Source organism: Carassius gibelio, chromosome B25 (assembly GCF_023724105.1).
Source record: "Carassius gibelio isolate Cgi1373 ecotype wild population from Czech Republic chromosome B25, carGib1.2-hapl.c, whole genome shotgun sequence".
NCBI lineage: Eukaryota > Metazoa > Chordata > Actinopteri > Cypriniformes > Cyprinidae > Carassius > Carassius gibelio.
Genome location: NC_068420.1, coordinates 4,920,998 through 4,936,166, shown reverse-complemented (window position 1 = coordinate 4,936,166; position 15,169 = coordinate 4,920,998). Strand labels below are relative to the sequence as shown.

General features: G+C 36.0%; 2 protein-coding genes across 3 annotated transcripts; one reads left to right on the top strand and one right to left on the bottom strand.

Annotated features, from left to right (window-relative positions):
- The first annotated feature begins 367 nt into the window (after positions 1–367).
- Positions 368–10,062, top strand: best1 (bestrophin 1). The gene is made up of 9 exons (XM_052597168.1): positions 368–870; positions 1,773–1,867; positions 1,942–2,175; positions 3,248–3,402; positions 4,979–5,056; positions 5,794–5,946; positions 6,229–6,309; positions 6,737–6,888; positions 8,163–10,062. Exons 1-9 carry the CDS (start codon positions 719–721, stop codon positions 9,085–9,087), a joined length of 2,025 nt encoding a protein of 674 aa, XP_052453128.1. The 5' UTR covers positions 368–718; the 3' UTR covers positions 9,088–10,062.
- Positions 10,063–11,030: 968 nt separating this feature from the next.
- fth1b (ferritin, heavy polypeptide 1b) lies at positions 11,031–15,169 on the bottom strand. Of its 2 annotated transcripts, XM_052596983.1 has the most exons (6): positions 15,155–15,169; positions 14,886–15,045; positions 13,165–13,270; positions 12,927–13,073; positions 12,439–12,564; positions 11,031–11,373 (listed from the first exon to the last, which is right to left on the bottom strand). In XM_052596983.1, exons 3-6 carry the CDS (start codon positions 13,264–13,266, stop codon positions 11,215–11,217), a joined length of 534 nt encoding a protein of 177 aa, XP_052452943.1. In that variant the 5' UTR covers positions 13,267–13,270; positions 14,886–15,045; positions 15,155–15,169; the 3' UTR covers positions 11,031–11,214. The 2 variants fall into 2 exon arrangements, with proteins under 2 accessions (XP_052452943.1, XP_052452942.1); XM_052596982.1 differs by lacking the exon at positions 15,155–15,169 and having other exon boundaries at positions 14,886–15,100.

Below are 15,169 nucleotides of genomic sequence, written 5' to 3'. Positions count from 1 at the left end.
GAGGTGCATTTCCTCCACTAGAGGGTGTACTAGTGCACTAAACACCCTGCTGAGGGCCTCTGTGATCAGAAAGTGTTTACTAGAGCCTAAACTCTACATGAAAGATTAAAAGATGTTGATTTCCTGTGCATCTACATAATAGTTACATTACACAACTGCAATTAATACATGACTCTTTTAATGGAGAATGTGTGTGTTTGTGCATGTGTGAGTTTTGACAGATTTGCTCAGATTAACAAACCCCCCCCAGTTTTCCACAATGCCTCTTTGTTAGTGGAAAACAGATTAACAGGTCAAGTGACCAGAGGTGTGGGCGTCTCTGCTCGATCTTTCCCGTCTTTACCGGAACCGTTAAAGTCCCGAAACATCACACGCTGTGAGTAGAGTCGCTTCTTTCGTACAGAGACAGTGTTTCAGGCCTACAGACAACAAATGGAAAACAGTTGCATTTGATATGATGGACTTACAGTCTGATGTTTTCTGTTTCTCTTTTAATACTTCTCACATTTGCTTCATTTGACCCATGCATTTCAATGTATCTGGCTTGTCTCAATTAGTTTATATGCTGATGCGTGCTTACTAACATCTGATTCAGCCAGTGCTGAACATGCATGCATGTGTTTCCTGGTGTAGATGTCCATCTCGAATCATAGTGAAAGGTCAGTAGAGACTGTGATTGACAGGCTGTGAGTGGTGTTCCTGTCCAGAGCGGGCAGTGATGACGGTGACATACTCGCGGTGGGTGGCAGATGCACGTCTGGGCACCTTTTATCGCCTGCTCCTGCGGTGGAGAGGAAGCATCTACAAACTGTTATATCGAGAGCTGCTGATCTTCACAGTGATGTATGGCACCATCAGCATCACGTACAGGTAAACACTGATTCTTCACCTTCTTTACTCCAGCCGAGCTTATAGTGATGATAAAGCAATGGTGTTAGATACAAATACAATGGTGTTTTGATATGTATCATTGTATTAAATGATAAAAGTGCCATGTTTTTAAAACATACAGGCATATCTGTTGTCAGATTTATCAAGTACATGGTACACTCAAGAACACTGTGGCACTATTATTTACAATAGCAGTAGTATAGTATTTCTGAAAGTATGTTGGAGTAACATGCATATGAATTTTGGTAGCACCGGTATATTTCAAAATACCATGATTGATATCTTCTATTTTATGGCATTACATATTGCATTGCCTACATGTCCAAAAACATGGTATTACCCTTCTGTACCATGTCCAAAAACACTATAATACCACGGTACTTTGATATACTATGGTGATAATAAATCTATAGTACTACCATAATGATTTGGGATTTGGTACCATGACATTACCACATATATTTTTTAACATTTGCCATATTTAGTAGCACAGCATTGATATATTGGAGTAACATGTAAATATATGGTTGTACCATGGTACTTTTCTAGGTTTGAAATGTATATAGTACTCCAAAAGCTGTTTAAAAGATTACCATGGTAAATAAAAATATATTAATACTGTGGTATTTTAATATGTACCATGGATAATACAGTAAATGATTACCATATTTATATACCATGGCATTACCTGTCAAGGTGCATGTCTGAAAAACTTGGTATTGCCATTATACCATGTCTAAAAAGCATGATAATACCACAGTACTTTACTATTGTACTAAATGAGTAACAAATCCATATACCATGGTATTTAAAACTTACTGCAAAGAATTTATTTTTATATTTTTATGCCAGTTTTGAAATATGCACTGTTTGATTGACAGGTGTATACTGACTGAAGAGCAGCGCCGAATGTTCGAGAAGCTCTCCATCTACTGCGATCAATACGCACAACTGATTCCTGTGTCGTTCGTACTGGGTAAACCTGACTTACAGTAGTGGTTTTTGGGGATTAAAACAATCAGTTCTTAACTTCTCTCTCTCTTCCTGTAGGTTTCTATGTGACTCTTGTTGTGACTCGTTGGTGGGGTCAGTTTGAGAGCGTCCCGTGGCCGGATCGCCTGTCAGCGCTGGTTAGCGGACACGTCCGGGGGGAAGATGAAGGGGCCAGACTCGTCCGCAGGAGTCTAATGCGTTACGCCAACCTGTCGGGCATCCTGATCTACCGCTCGGTCAGCACCGCCGTCTACAAGAGGTTCCCGACCATGAGCCACCTGGTTCAAGCAGGTAAACTGGGATTCAGGCCACGTTATGTGGGCTAGAACAGCGATTAAAGCTATGTTTTGTGCCGGTACCCTTCAGTATCTGGGATTTAACCTCAAAGGGGAAACAGGAAGGAATTACGGCCAGATCCCTAAGAGCTTTGGCTGTTGAGAAATAGTTCACACAAATGTTAATTCTGTCATAATTTACTCAAGCTCATGTCAAGTCACTTTTATTTATACAGTGCTGGACTCCTTCATTTTAATGATTAATCATGCATACAAATCATCCTTTAGCCTAAACTGTAAAAAAAATCTGTAAAATATACTGTAAAAAAACACCTGTGGTTGCCAGAAGTATACTGTAAACAATACAGTAACATCGTTTTCGGTTTAGCGGTTTTACTTTAAATTTACAGTTTACTACCATAATTTAACTGATATAATGTTAATATACCAGTTTATTGAAGTACTGAAATCTGTTTTGTACTTTTGTAATACACTGGTAACCAGCAAAAGCAGGCGGTGATGAGAAAGTCACATAATAAAAGAAAGCCCATCGCAGCTTTTAAATAATCAGATACATAGAAAGTGCATAGTGTCATTCACACAAGTACTAAACACCATCATGGATCACCATCATTATTGCAAACTGAAATGTGCAATAAACATTAATTGAACAATGTTATATGTAACATACATCCCTAATAAACATAACAGATGTGATAAAATTAAGAAGAAACTGTTATTTGAAAGAGAAAACATCAAATTCAAACAAAATTTGAAATGCAATGCAGAGAATTCTAGGAAAGTCAGTTTACGTAAATTTTTAATTTTACAGGAAATTACCTTTAACCATTTAACAGGTTTGTACTGTAGTTTTTTATCATTAAAATCAGTGATTTTTTTTTACAGTGTATGTATTTTTGTATGTCATATTTGTGCTAGACCTTAAAGGTATCCTGGGCCCTGTGATGCATGACTTTGAGGATGATTTTTGGAGTTTGATCACTTTATGATTTCATGCAAAAGAGCAAAGTCAACATTCTTTGTTTTGGGAGAAAGTCATATGGGTTGAAAACTCTCCTGTACTGTAGGTCTGATGACGGCGGAGGAACTGAGGCACTTAGAGGAACTGCCCTCCCCTCATAATAAGTTCTGGGTTCCCTGCATGTGGTTTGTCAGTCTGGCCATGAGAGCTCGAGCTGAAGGACGCATCAATAATGACGTCGCAATGACCGCCATCCTCAATGTATGTCTGTCTGTGTATATAGACTCATCACTCCTGTGATTCTGAATGTATATTTGTCATAAATATCACTTTTTTTTCTTTGCGAGATTATTTTGTATAGAATAAAAATGTTTGGTTAATATCAATAATTTATTTAACTGTTTTACTGTTTACTATTTATGATGGTGGGCTATTTATATTAGAATACCATTTGTAGTATATTCAAGAAAACTCATACATGCAGTGCTTGGTAGTAACATATTACATGTAATCTGGAACAGATTAAAACATTTTTTAACAAGATTATGCACATTACAGTTACTTTTTATGGATTACATGATAACATATTATTCATAAAATGACAGTACATTATTCATGATTTATTGATCATTTGTTGGTTATTTACTCCCTAATGATTATTTTTCCCTTTAAATAATTCCTTTCTGAAAATCTTTGCTTGTCAAAAGCTTTGACAATATTCACAATATAGAATTGCCATGTAAATGTCATGTTATTAATTTTGCGATCCATGCTTCTGAATTTGGGGGGAGAAAGCAAGTATAGGTTTAAAACAAGTTAAGGTAATAATAAAAAAAAACAAAAATGAGTACATTTTCATGATGTAATCTGTAATCAGTAATAGACTACAATCTACCCAGCACTATATATCTGTTTATTTTATTAATGTTGTGAACTAAAACGGCTCTAAACGATTCAGTGGAGTCATATTCAAACCGCTAACGTACGAGTGAGTTCGAGTCTGAATCTTTTGACTGAACCGTTTGATACGAATCGTTGTTATTGAATCGGACATCGTGGTTTTCGCTGCATTCAGGAAACGGTAAAATATAATGAAGTTATGTATGACAAAACGCACCTCATGATTATTAATACATATGAACCTATAAAATATAAATCACTCTAACAATTTAAGGTTTATTTTAATACTGACATGACGGAATAATATCTCGCTATTCGGTGAAAGAGTCGTGAATTCATTAACAGTCCAGACCAGTCTGATTTGAAATCGCTAATTTATGAGCAATTTTAAGACTGTTTCATTTAACTTTTTGCCTGAACCGTTTCATTTTGATATGGACATAACAGAAAAATAACTCGTGGTTCAGTGAGGGAGTCAATAACGGCTTTGAACGATTCTGAATTGAGTTTGATTCAAACCGCTAGTTTACGAGCGAGTTGAATCTTTTTGAATGAACCATTTCATATGGACATAACAGAAAATTAAGCACTGGGGTCAGTTGATCAAATTTCAAAAATGGGTTGTTAAAAAAAAGATTCTGAATATGGGTTAGATCACAGAATCCAATTTTGGTTTTGATCGGAATTAAATCTAATTTAATTTAATTTAATTTATTTAAATCCTCAGTTTGTGTTGTTCAAAACGATTTAGTAAGATTGGGATACTTTTGATCTAAAAAACAGGATTATTCTGATCCCAGTATGAATTTCAGGAACAAAAATGTAATAAGACTTTAAAACTGCTCCAAATAATACAACATTTGTAACATGTAATAGTTATTCAGATGAACTCATTAATTCTCCCTCTGAGCAATAGTTGTTTTTTTTCTCCTGGTAGGAGTTGAACACATTGCGCTCTCAGTGTATGAGGCTGTATGGCTATGACTGGATCAGCTTACCTCTCGTTTACACACAGGTTTGATGGTTCAAACTTATCTAGCTTCATTTACTAGTACTAATAATAGAGACAGAGACAGAACTAGCCAGACTACGGACCACTCATAACATTTCAGAGTTTCCTGTATAGATCCAAGCAAAATCTGAAATGAAATTGAGCTGAACTGACCAAATTAGTCTGACCAATCAATATTGATTCATTAAGTATGTATGACTAATCTCTGGATGGAATGGGAAATAATCTTCAAATGATCTCGAAATGGTTGGAATGGCTAATAGTGACTTAATAGTGGTTGGAAACTGCAGCGATGATCTCTGATTGGTTGGAATGTGCAGCGATGATCTCTGATTGGTTGGAATGTGCAGCGATGATCTCTGATTGGTTGGATTGTGCAGCGATGATCTCTGATTGGTTGGAATGTGTAGCAATCATCTCTGATTGGTTGGAATGTGCAGCGATGATCTCTGATTGGTTGGATTGTGCAGCGATGATCTCTGATTGGTTGGAATGTGCAGCGATGATCTCTGATTGGTTGGATTGTGCAGCGATGATCTCTGATTGGTTGGAATGTGCAGCGATGATCTCTGATTGGTTGGAATGTGCAGCGATGATCTCTGATTGGTTGGAATGTGCAGCGGTGATCTCTGATTGATTGTGCACAATGAATGGTTGAAATGATTGATGTAGACGATGAATAGATGACGAATTTTGTCAGGCTTTTAAACAATTTCTAAATGTCCTGTGGTCGCTGATAGGTTGTAACCGTGGCTGTGTACAGTTTCTTTTTGGCTTGTCTGATTGGTCGGCAGTTCCTCGACCCCGCCCAGGGTTACCCGGGTCACAACCTTGACTTCTACCTGCCCGTCTTCACCTTACTGCAGTTCTTCTTCTATGTGGGCTGGCTCAAGGTGTGTTATCTTATTAGTGAAGTATCGCATTAGTTGGGGTTCCACTCCACACTCACCGTCTCTAATAACTGGTTTTATGAAATAAAATGACTGTTTAGCTCTAAATAAACATTGCCTAATTATATGGAGTTCAATTCAGCCGACATGACATACACAAACTTGTCTTGAAACCTATACATTTAGTAAAACACCACTTTAATAATGGTTACATCTCACTGATGTAATGTAGCTTCATCATCTTTAACAAAAAGTCAGATAATAATTGCACTGGTGTGTTTTCAGGTGGCAGAGCAGCTCATTAATCCGTTTGGGGAGGATGATGATGACTTTGAGACGAACTGGCTGGTGGACCGTAATTTACAGGTACATCATCTGCTCCACTAATAACATGTTTCTTGATCTCCTTTGTGTCATTCTGTCTTGTCTTGCTCTGTGGATTTGTGTGTCTGGTTGTACAGACTTTCTGGTAAAATCTCCCCATTTGTGTCTGTGTATTATAAGGAGCGCTAAATCATTTATTTCATTAGTTATCATGGGCCAAAATGACTTTCTATAGACATAATGCATAATTACAGCATAGCAGTTTTCGGTTACTGATGCCATTGTAGAAATACTCATGCAATACTATTTGTCACACAACATTACTTTATTACATTACTGCATCAAATCTTTAGTTTTGTTTCACATGAGCCAACACTGCAGCTTTGCTAAGGTGTTAAACATTAATATTTCTCCTTTTTTGTAAGCACCTGTGCTTGTTCAGACATCAATAGATGTGCATTTCCCCCAGGTGTCTCTGCTGTCAGTGGATGAGATGTATGATCTGGTTCCTCTGGTTGAGAGGGATAAATACTGGGATGAATCTGAACCTCAGCCGCCTTACACAGCTGCCAGCGCCGAACACCGCAAACCCTCATTTATGGGATCTGCTTTGGACATCAGGTGATACACAGATCCTCACATCCTCACACACACACACATACATACTTAAACCCACCAATATACAACTACAGCACACACAAACACATTTTGGTTGCACAAACAAAATTCAGTCAAAACATGCTCAATTTTGTTTGTGCATCCAAAAATGTGCTTGTGTGTGCTTTAGTTGTATATCATTTTCTTTTTCAATTTAAGTGGTTTTCTTATGTCAAGTAATTCATTTATTTAAAATGTTTTTTTTTTTTTTATTATTTTTTTATCTAGTTAAAGGGATATTTCACTGAGAAAAAAAAATTCTGTCATTAATTACTCACCCTCATGTCGTTTCAAACCTGTAAGATCTATGGAACACAAATAAATATATTTTTAATAGAGCTCTTTGACCCTCCATAGACAGCAATGCAACTGAAATGTGCCCAGGCCCAGAAACGTTGTAGGGACATTGTTAAAACAGTCATCACGGGTTAAACCATAATATTACGAAGCTGCACGAATACTTTTTGTGAGCAAAGAAAACAAAAATAATGATTCTTCTCCCCTGAGTCACCATCTTCTATGGTCATATGTGCGTATGTTCCTCTGCATGTAAACATCACATTTTACATTGTTTACATGCAGAGGAAGGAATGAACACCAATGCGTCGTGGTACTCTCCATAATGGCGGAAGATGGTAAAAATGTTCAGAGTGTTTTGAGGAATTTTATATTATATATTGTTTACATAAATATTATGTAACATAAATCAGATTAGTGATATATGAACAAACCTCTCTGTAAAAACCTTCAGAATATATATTGGAATAAAACCGTTTGGTGTACATAATTGCTGCTGAATTGGAGAAAAACTCATTATGAGACAACTGCCTTTAAAGACATGTATTGTAATTGAAATTTAAAGACGCTAAATTGGTGAAGTGTAATAAAATAAACAAAAACATGAATGTGTATTTTGGATGTTTTCTTTATACTAGACATGTCATGAAAGCAAAATAGCCCAAAATAACTAAATTGACCAGTAAAAAAAAAAAAACATGTAGTGCCTTGCCTTAATCTATTATTATATGTTGGGGTGGGATAATTTAAAAAATTTTAATAGAATTAGAAATCTCAAAAATGTCAATTATTTCATGGTGACGTTTAACCAAGTTGCATAGATCAGTAAAAATGAACCAGGCAATATTTTCAAGATTCAAAAGCACATTTTGTCTAACAGAAGATCCTCTAGGTCAGTTGTGGGATATAAACAGGGTCACCGTTCTCTCTCTGTTTCTCAGCGTTCCCAAAGAGGAAATGGAATTCCAGCACAATCTGGAGCAGATTAAAGAACACGAGGAAGCCAATCATTCCACTCCATTTCTAGGTAGCTTGAGTCGCATTCTTGGCGTCCAGTCGCCCAATTTCCCTCGCTCGACACCCACATCCCGAGTCTCCCTCCTGCGGCGGCGTCCCCGCGCCCCCTTCTCTCGTTTCCCCCTTTATCTCCATCCCGAGAGCTCTCTGATGCCCGGCCATGCCCGGAACGCTGACATGGAGGATGCATTCTCATCCATGCCTCTATACGAAAGACCCGGTTTCTACAGTTGCCCTCAGACGCCCATCCACTGTGTCCCTCCGTCCATTCCTCGCCCAAGACCACGAAGAGCACACGGCGACAGCTCCAGCTCCCTGGCGCATCCGTTGATGGGCTCGCAAGTCCTGGCTCCGCCCGAAACGCCCGTGCCTCCTTCCTCTGCCTTCCCTTGGGTGGGTGAAGACAGCGAACATTCGGGTCCCGCCTTCTACTTTCCAGACCCTGTGCCCGAGCTGTTACCCAAAGTACGGCAGAGTCAAGGATTGCCGTCACGCCGCCCCCTGCCTCTGCGACTCTCTTTGGAGACAACACCATCTCCGTCTACACCCGAAAGGGTGTTTTCTTTCACCCCTCCATCTTGGTCGCAAGCTCAAATCAATACCACCAGTTCAGGGAGTGTGAACGCAGCTGCAACTTCAAACAGCAACAACAACCTATGCCACGGCGTGGCAAACAACCCCTGGCCAATCAGCAGAAGCACCACTGGAAGCACAGCCAATCCCGTCAGCTCAAGCCCTACGGCGACTCAGCAGACAGCCAATCAGCACAACTCTGCCAACGACTCTGGCATCTCATTGGCTGAGGGGGATCTGTTGGGTGCAGCGGTGAAAACAAAGGAACAGCTCTGAATTGGGTGGAAAATACAAGTTTAGACCAGCATAGATTTTCATCCAGACTGGTTTAGAGCTGGTCTAGCATGTTTTAGCCTACATTTAAGACATTTTAAGAAACCTCAGTAGCGGAAGTCATCATAGCTGCGTAAACATCTGCAGTGGTGAACAGAAATTCCTATTTGCCCCAACAGCAAAAGAAGAAGAAGAAGAAAAAGAAAATAAATTGATGGTAGACTTTCTGACATTTTAAAAGAGGAAAAAAATATTGAGAGATTGATTAATGTTGAGAAGTGAGAAAGATGATAAATTGCCATCACTCCTTTAGCTGTTGACTCTATTAGCAACACTCATGCAGAAACTAGTTTTAAGTTAACGGCAAGGTAATAAAACACATAGTGCTTTTTACTAAATATTGATATTTTAGATCAACTTTGCTTTGTCTTGTCTATGTAATGTGAGTCATGTGATCTTCACTGTCACACTCATTGATAATTACCATTTGCATAAACATTATTGCAGAATATCTAAAAATATGTATTTTTTAGATTATAAAACCAAACTGTATGAAAAAAAGAAAAGATCCAGATCCACACAGAGATCCTTTCCAAACTGGTGCAGAACAAACCTCCCAAACACAATGCATCATGGGACTGTGACAGAATCAAATGGTTTTGTATCAACCCGTGCACTTTACACTATTATACGATTATTAATTTTCAGAATGAGATGAAAAGAGGGTAAAATCAAACCCTGTTTATTTCGGCTTGATTTTACTGTGGAATATTTCCAGTCAGCACGCAAATGTTGAACTTTATTATTTTTGCTACTCAGAAGGTATATAAACATGCATTTCTTCTGTATGTAGATATAATGCACATGTACCCAATGGAAAACTAGCATGTAGAGCTTTTGTTTTGCAGTGCATTCACATCTACATTTTGTATTAATCTATTCTTAAATACTTTATATAAACTAGATACATTTTCATGACCTTTTAGGCCTGTGTGATTAAGTGCTATTTTAGTATCATAAATATACTATCAAAGTTTTTTATGTTTTCCATTTTAATTTTAGTCTTAGTAATTTCCTTGTGATTTGGTTTAGAATTTTTTTTTTTTTTGGCTCACTTTCACTTAAAAGCTTAAATAAATTATGCATCTATTCTTAAATAATTGAAATATGGGAATTTAATGAATCTTCTAGGTCTGTGTGATAAATCACATATTAAATGTTTAGTATCTTAAATATTATGCTATTACAGTTTTTATAATATTTTGATTTAGTTATAACATTTCTATTACCATTTTCATTTTTAGTTTTATTAATTTGTGCTTTTGGTTTAGATTAGATTTTTTTTGCTGACTCACTTTCACTCAGACAGGAAAAGCTCAATGAATCATGCATCTATTTTTAAACTTCATTCATCATTAATTATGCATGTCTGTTCTCAAATGTCTGCTGTTCCTTTTTTTTTTTTTTTTTTTTTTTTATCCTGCCAGTAAATATCTTCTCTATATTTGTGACCCTGAAGCATAAAAGCACTCTTAAATCACTGGGGTATATTTGTATCAATAGCATTGTATGGGTCAAAATTATAGATATTTATTTTATGCCAAAAATCATTAAGATATTAAATAAAGATCATGTTCCATGAAGATACAGTATCTTGCAAATTTCCTACCATAAATATATCAAAACTTCATGTTTGATTAGTAATATGCATCGCTAAGAACTTCATTTGGACAACTTTAAAGGTGATTTTCTCAATATTTAGATTTTTTTGCATGCTCAGATTCAAGATTCTCATTAATATCAATGATTTTCCAATCCTAACAAACCATAAATAAATGGAAAAGCTTATTTATTCAGCTTCCAGATGATGGATAAATCTCAATTAAAAAAAAATGTACCCTTATGACGTGCTCCAGGGTCACTCACACACATAAAAAAAGACACAATTTCACATTAATATTTTTATTGCAATCATCTCATTTGAATGATTTCATATAGAATATTGCATATAATGTGGACTACATTTACTGTATGTCTTCTAAAGGGGTTCAGGCAGGATCTCTAGTAAACTACAGCAACACGTCACATGCTTAGTGGACTGACTTCATCATAAACACAGAGAGAGATTGTCTAAGAGCTTTCCTTTCCCAGAGTGTGCTTGTCAAACAGATATTCGGCCATGCCGTTCTGAGGAGCGCCCATCCGCCGCAGGCTGCTCACCCAGTTCGCCAGCTCTTTAATGGACTTCACCTGCTCGTCCAGGTAATGCGTCTCCAGGAAATCACAAACCTGACACAGAAAGATGCAGAAATAGCGTTTCCCTTTTTTGGTGAAATGACCTTTGATTGCTTTACCACTAACAATCAGTTACAGTAATTACATTTTAAATCAAGGTTTCTACATAAAGACTCTTTACAGGCACGAGTCAGTTTTGCCTTTCGTCTTTTTATGAATGAGATCTGATCCTAAACAAGTACTCTTGAGCTCAAACCCTCCAAACTGGAGATGAAACAACTGAACGGAGGAATTATGTGTTTGTTTCCAGCCCACTGGAGGCATTCTGGGTAACTCCCAAAAGAAAAACGGAGAAAGCCTGTTCTGGTCGCACCTCCTATGACTAGGAACCAGTGTTTTTGATATAGTAATATCATAAGGGTTTTCAAACTTCCTGAGTAACGAATTTGTTTATTACTTTAAGATTTTTTTAAATAATTTCTCACACACAGAAATTTCTAGCCAATAAAATAGTTTAGCATAACTAGGAGATACACCTCAGTGTTATTTTAGCATGCATTTTTATCATTGCATCATTAACGTGCAATTACAGTATTTTTTTGTTCGTAATTTGAGTTTCTATTTTAATATTTTAAATAGTTTAAATGTTTATTTTAGTTTCAGCTTCAGTAATTTTCTTGCATGTTTTTGTCATTTTTAAATGTCTATTCTATTTTATTTTTTTATTTTTTTTATTCCAGGCTTAGTTATTTAAGTACTTTTAAGTAAAAAGTTTATTAAAATAAATAAACTAGAAATGCTGACTTCAGCTTGCGACTTAATGAAATTAAGTTTAATAATGAATAAGTTGTAATTTTACCATATTTCATATGTAAAGTCACAGAATTTTAAATAGGTGTTTAACAGGGATTTCTTTATCTATGAAAACATTAAGAAACCTTTTGTTATTTGAAACAAATGTTAACTAAAAATACACAATATTTTTTTGACATTTTATTTTAATTTATTTTATTTTAGTTAATGTTTATCTACAAATAACAAATAAAAAAGGTTTTCGTTTTAGTTGCAAAAAAATAAATAAAAAATAGTCATGTATAATGTTATTTTGCATGCACTCACATGTGGATCATTGTGTTGAGTTGCCACCTTGTGAAGATCCAGTAGGGACAGATTTACGCTCTTTTCCAGAGCCAGAGCACATTCCAGCGCTTCCAGACCACTGCCCCACTCATCCCGATCCGGCTTCTGCACACACACACACACACACACACACAAACACACAAACGTTTGTTTTTGTGTAAAGTGTGTTCAACCCATAGGTGTAATGGTTTTTATACTGTAGAAACTGTATATTCTGTGGCCCTTCACCAACCCCACACCTAGCCCTAACCCTCACAGGAAACTTTGTGCATTTTTACTTTCTCAAAAAAACTAATTCTCTATGATTTATAAGCGTTTTGAAAAATGGGGACATGGGTTATGTCCTCATAAGTCACCCTCTCCTTGTAATACCTGTGTCATACCCATGTCATTATACACACACACACACCTGCGCTCATTTACTCCATTCATTTCATATTAGAAAGAGAGACAGCGCTGTCCCATACCTTGATGTCCTGCAGGTAGATCCGTCCTCCTCTCTGGTTCTGCAGACTCATCAGCTTCTCCGCATGTTCTCGCTCCTCCTTAGACTGCTCGCGGAAAAACTTGGCAAAGTTGGGCAGAGACTTGTCATCCCTGTCAAAATAGTAGCCCTGGAGAGAAGAGCAGTCCACCATGAACCCTTATGAAGACAGCGAAATACAGAGCTCCAGAGATCAGTGGTATGATAAAGCCTGCTCTCACCATGGACAGGTAGACATACGAGGCGTAGAGCTCCAGGTAAATCTGTCTGTTAATGGCTGCCTCACACTCCTGATGGAAGTTCTGCCTCACCTGAGAAGTCATGATTCTGAAACATAACGCCTCTAAATTGTAGCAGTGTATTTATACTGTATATATATATGTGTTATGATATTGGCTTTGTAACAAACACACATTGTTCTTCAGACTTATGTGCCTCTAGAAGCTTGCGTTCTGCAAGTGAACGTCGCTTGATTGTGCCATCCCAAAGAAGCACAAAGTCACTTTTACGGACTTTTAAGTTAAATGTTCCCTTCTGGTGGAATGATCTCCCCAACTCAATCCGAGCAGCTGAGTCCTTAGCCATCTTCAAGAATCGTCTTAAAACCCATCTCTTCCATCTTTATTTGACCCTCTAACTTTAACACTCACTATTCTAATTCTATTCTTTAAAAAAATATAACTACCTTTCTAATCTTTTTGTATTCTATTTTCTTTTCATTTATTATACATTTAGTATATATAAAAAAGACCTCTAACACTAGCTTGCTCTATTCTTTTTCTATTCTATCTGTTTTCTTTTTATTTAATATATTATTTAAAGCTCCTTAGAAGCTAAGTATACTGCGTTTAGCTAACTGAGACTTGTTATATATCATTGCTCTTTTCTAGTTTTTGATTGCTTCCACTGTCTTCATTTGTAAGTCGCTTGGGATAAAACCATCTGCTAAATGAATAAATGTAAATGTAATATAAGTTAATATGAGAATAATTAGAATATTAGAGAAAAACATTTATTTCATAATGAAATTCCCCCCATTTAAAATTTTTATTATCCAATGAAAGGATACATTTTTGTGAATTTTTTTCAATAAAAGATCAACAGGATTAACAATGCAGAAGAATTTTCACAGCCTTCTTTGATCATATTTACCAAGGGTGCCAATATTTTTGGCCATGACTGTATATATATCTATATCTACATATCTATCTATATATAGATATACATTTACATTTAGAAGACGCTTAATTTGTCATTTATATATATATATATATATATATATATATATATATATATATATATAAAATATTACATTTAACATTTTTGCAAATATAAGTATATTAAAGTATATACACATGGATGGTCATGGATTTTTTTGTTTTAGCTAAAATCAGTAAACCTTTCATTAAAGTTTCATTACTTGAACTCAAAATAAATTTTGAGTGAAAGATTATTTTATTTCACATAAATATGTTTTAGTGAAATTTAAAGAGATCCCTTATAATCACAAATTTTAGTTCATACTACATATATACTGTAGATTATACATAGAGCTTCCTTTATATGATTTAGTTGCCAATGCAACATTTCTCATTTTAATTTTAATTTCAAGAACTAAAATAGCTAAATCATAGTAAAATGTATAGAGACATTAAAAAATAACAACAAAATTACTCAAACTTAAATATATATGAAAAAGGAAAATACAAAAAGAATAAAAACTGCAATAGTATATTAATTATACAACGCTAAAAAAATATATGGTAATAAAATTATAAAACACTAGTGATTTATATGCTCATTTTGCACTTTCATTTCAGAGGAGCTGCAAATGCATTTAATTTAAAGCATATTTAATATATAAGATGGTGCAATAATATGTAAATACGTAAATACGTGATCAGCAGCCCTTTTTGAATATGGATTGTTATATATGACTTACCCTGAGACGATATGAACCCTCGCGTGATTCCGTGTGGCTTAAAACAAATCAGAGAGACCCAAATCTGAGAGAGAGAGACAGGAGCAGCTCTCTGTCACAATCACTAGTGAGATGAGTCGCAGTAGAACGTGTCTATGATCAGACGTAAATTATAGGGCGGCTGTTGACATAAACATACACACACGCGTTATTCTGCGCCATAAATAAATCCCCAAGGTCACTTTTCAAAATAAAAGCGCTGATTAAAAAAAAATTAAGATGAAACCTACTTTATAAAATACACC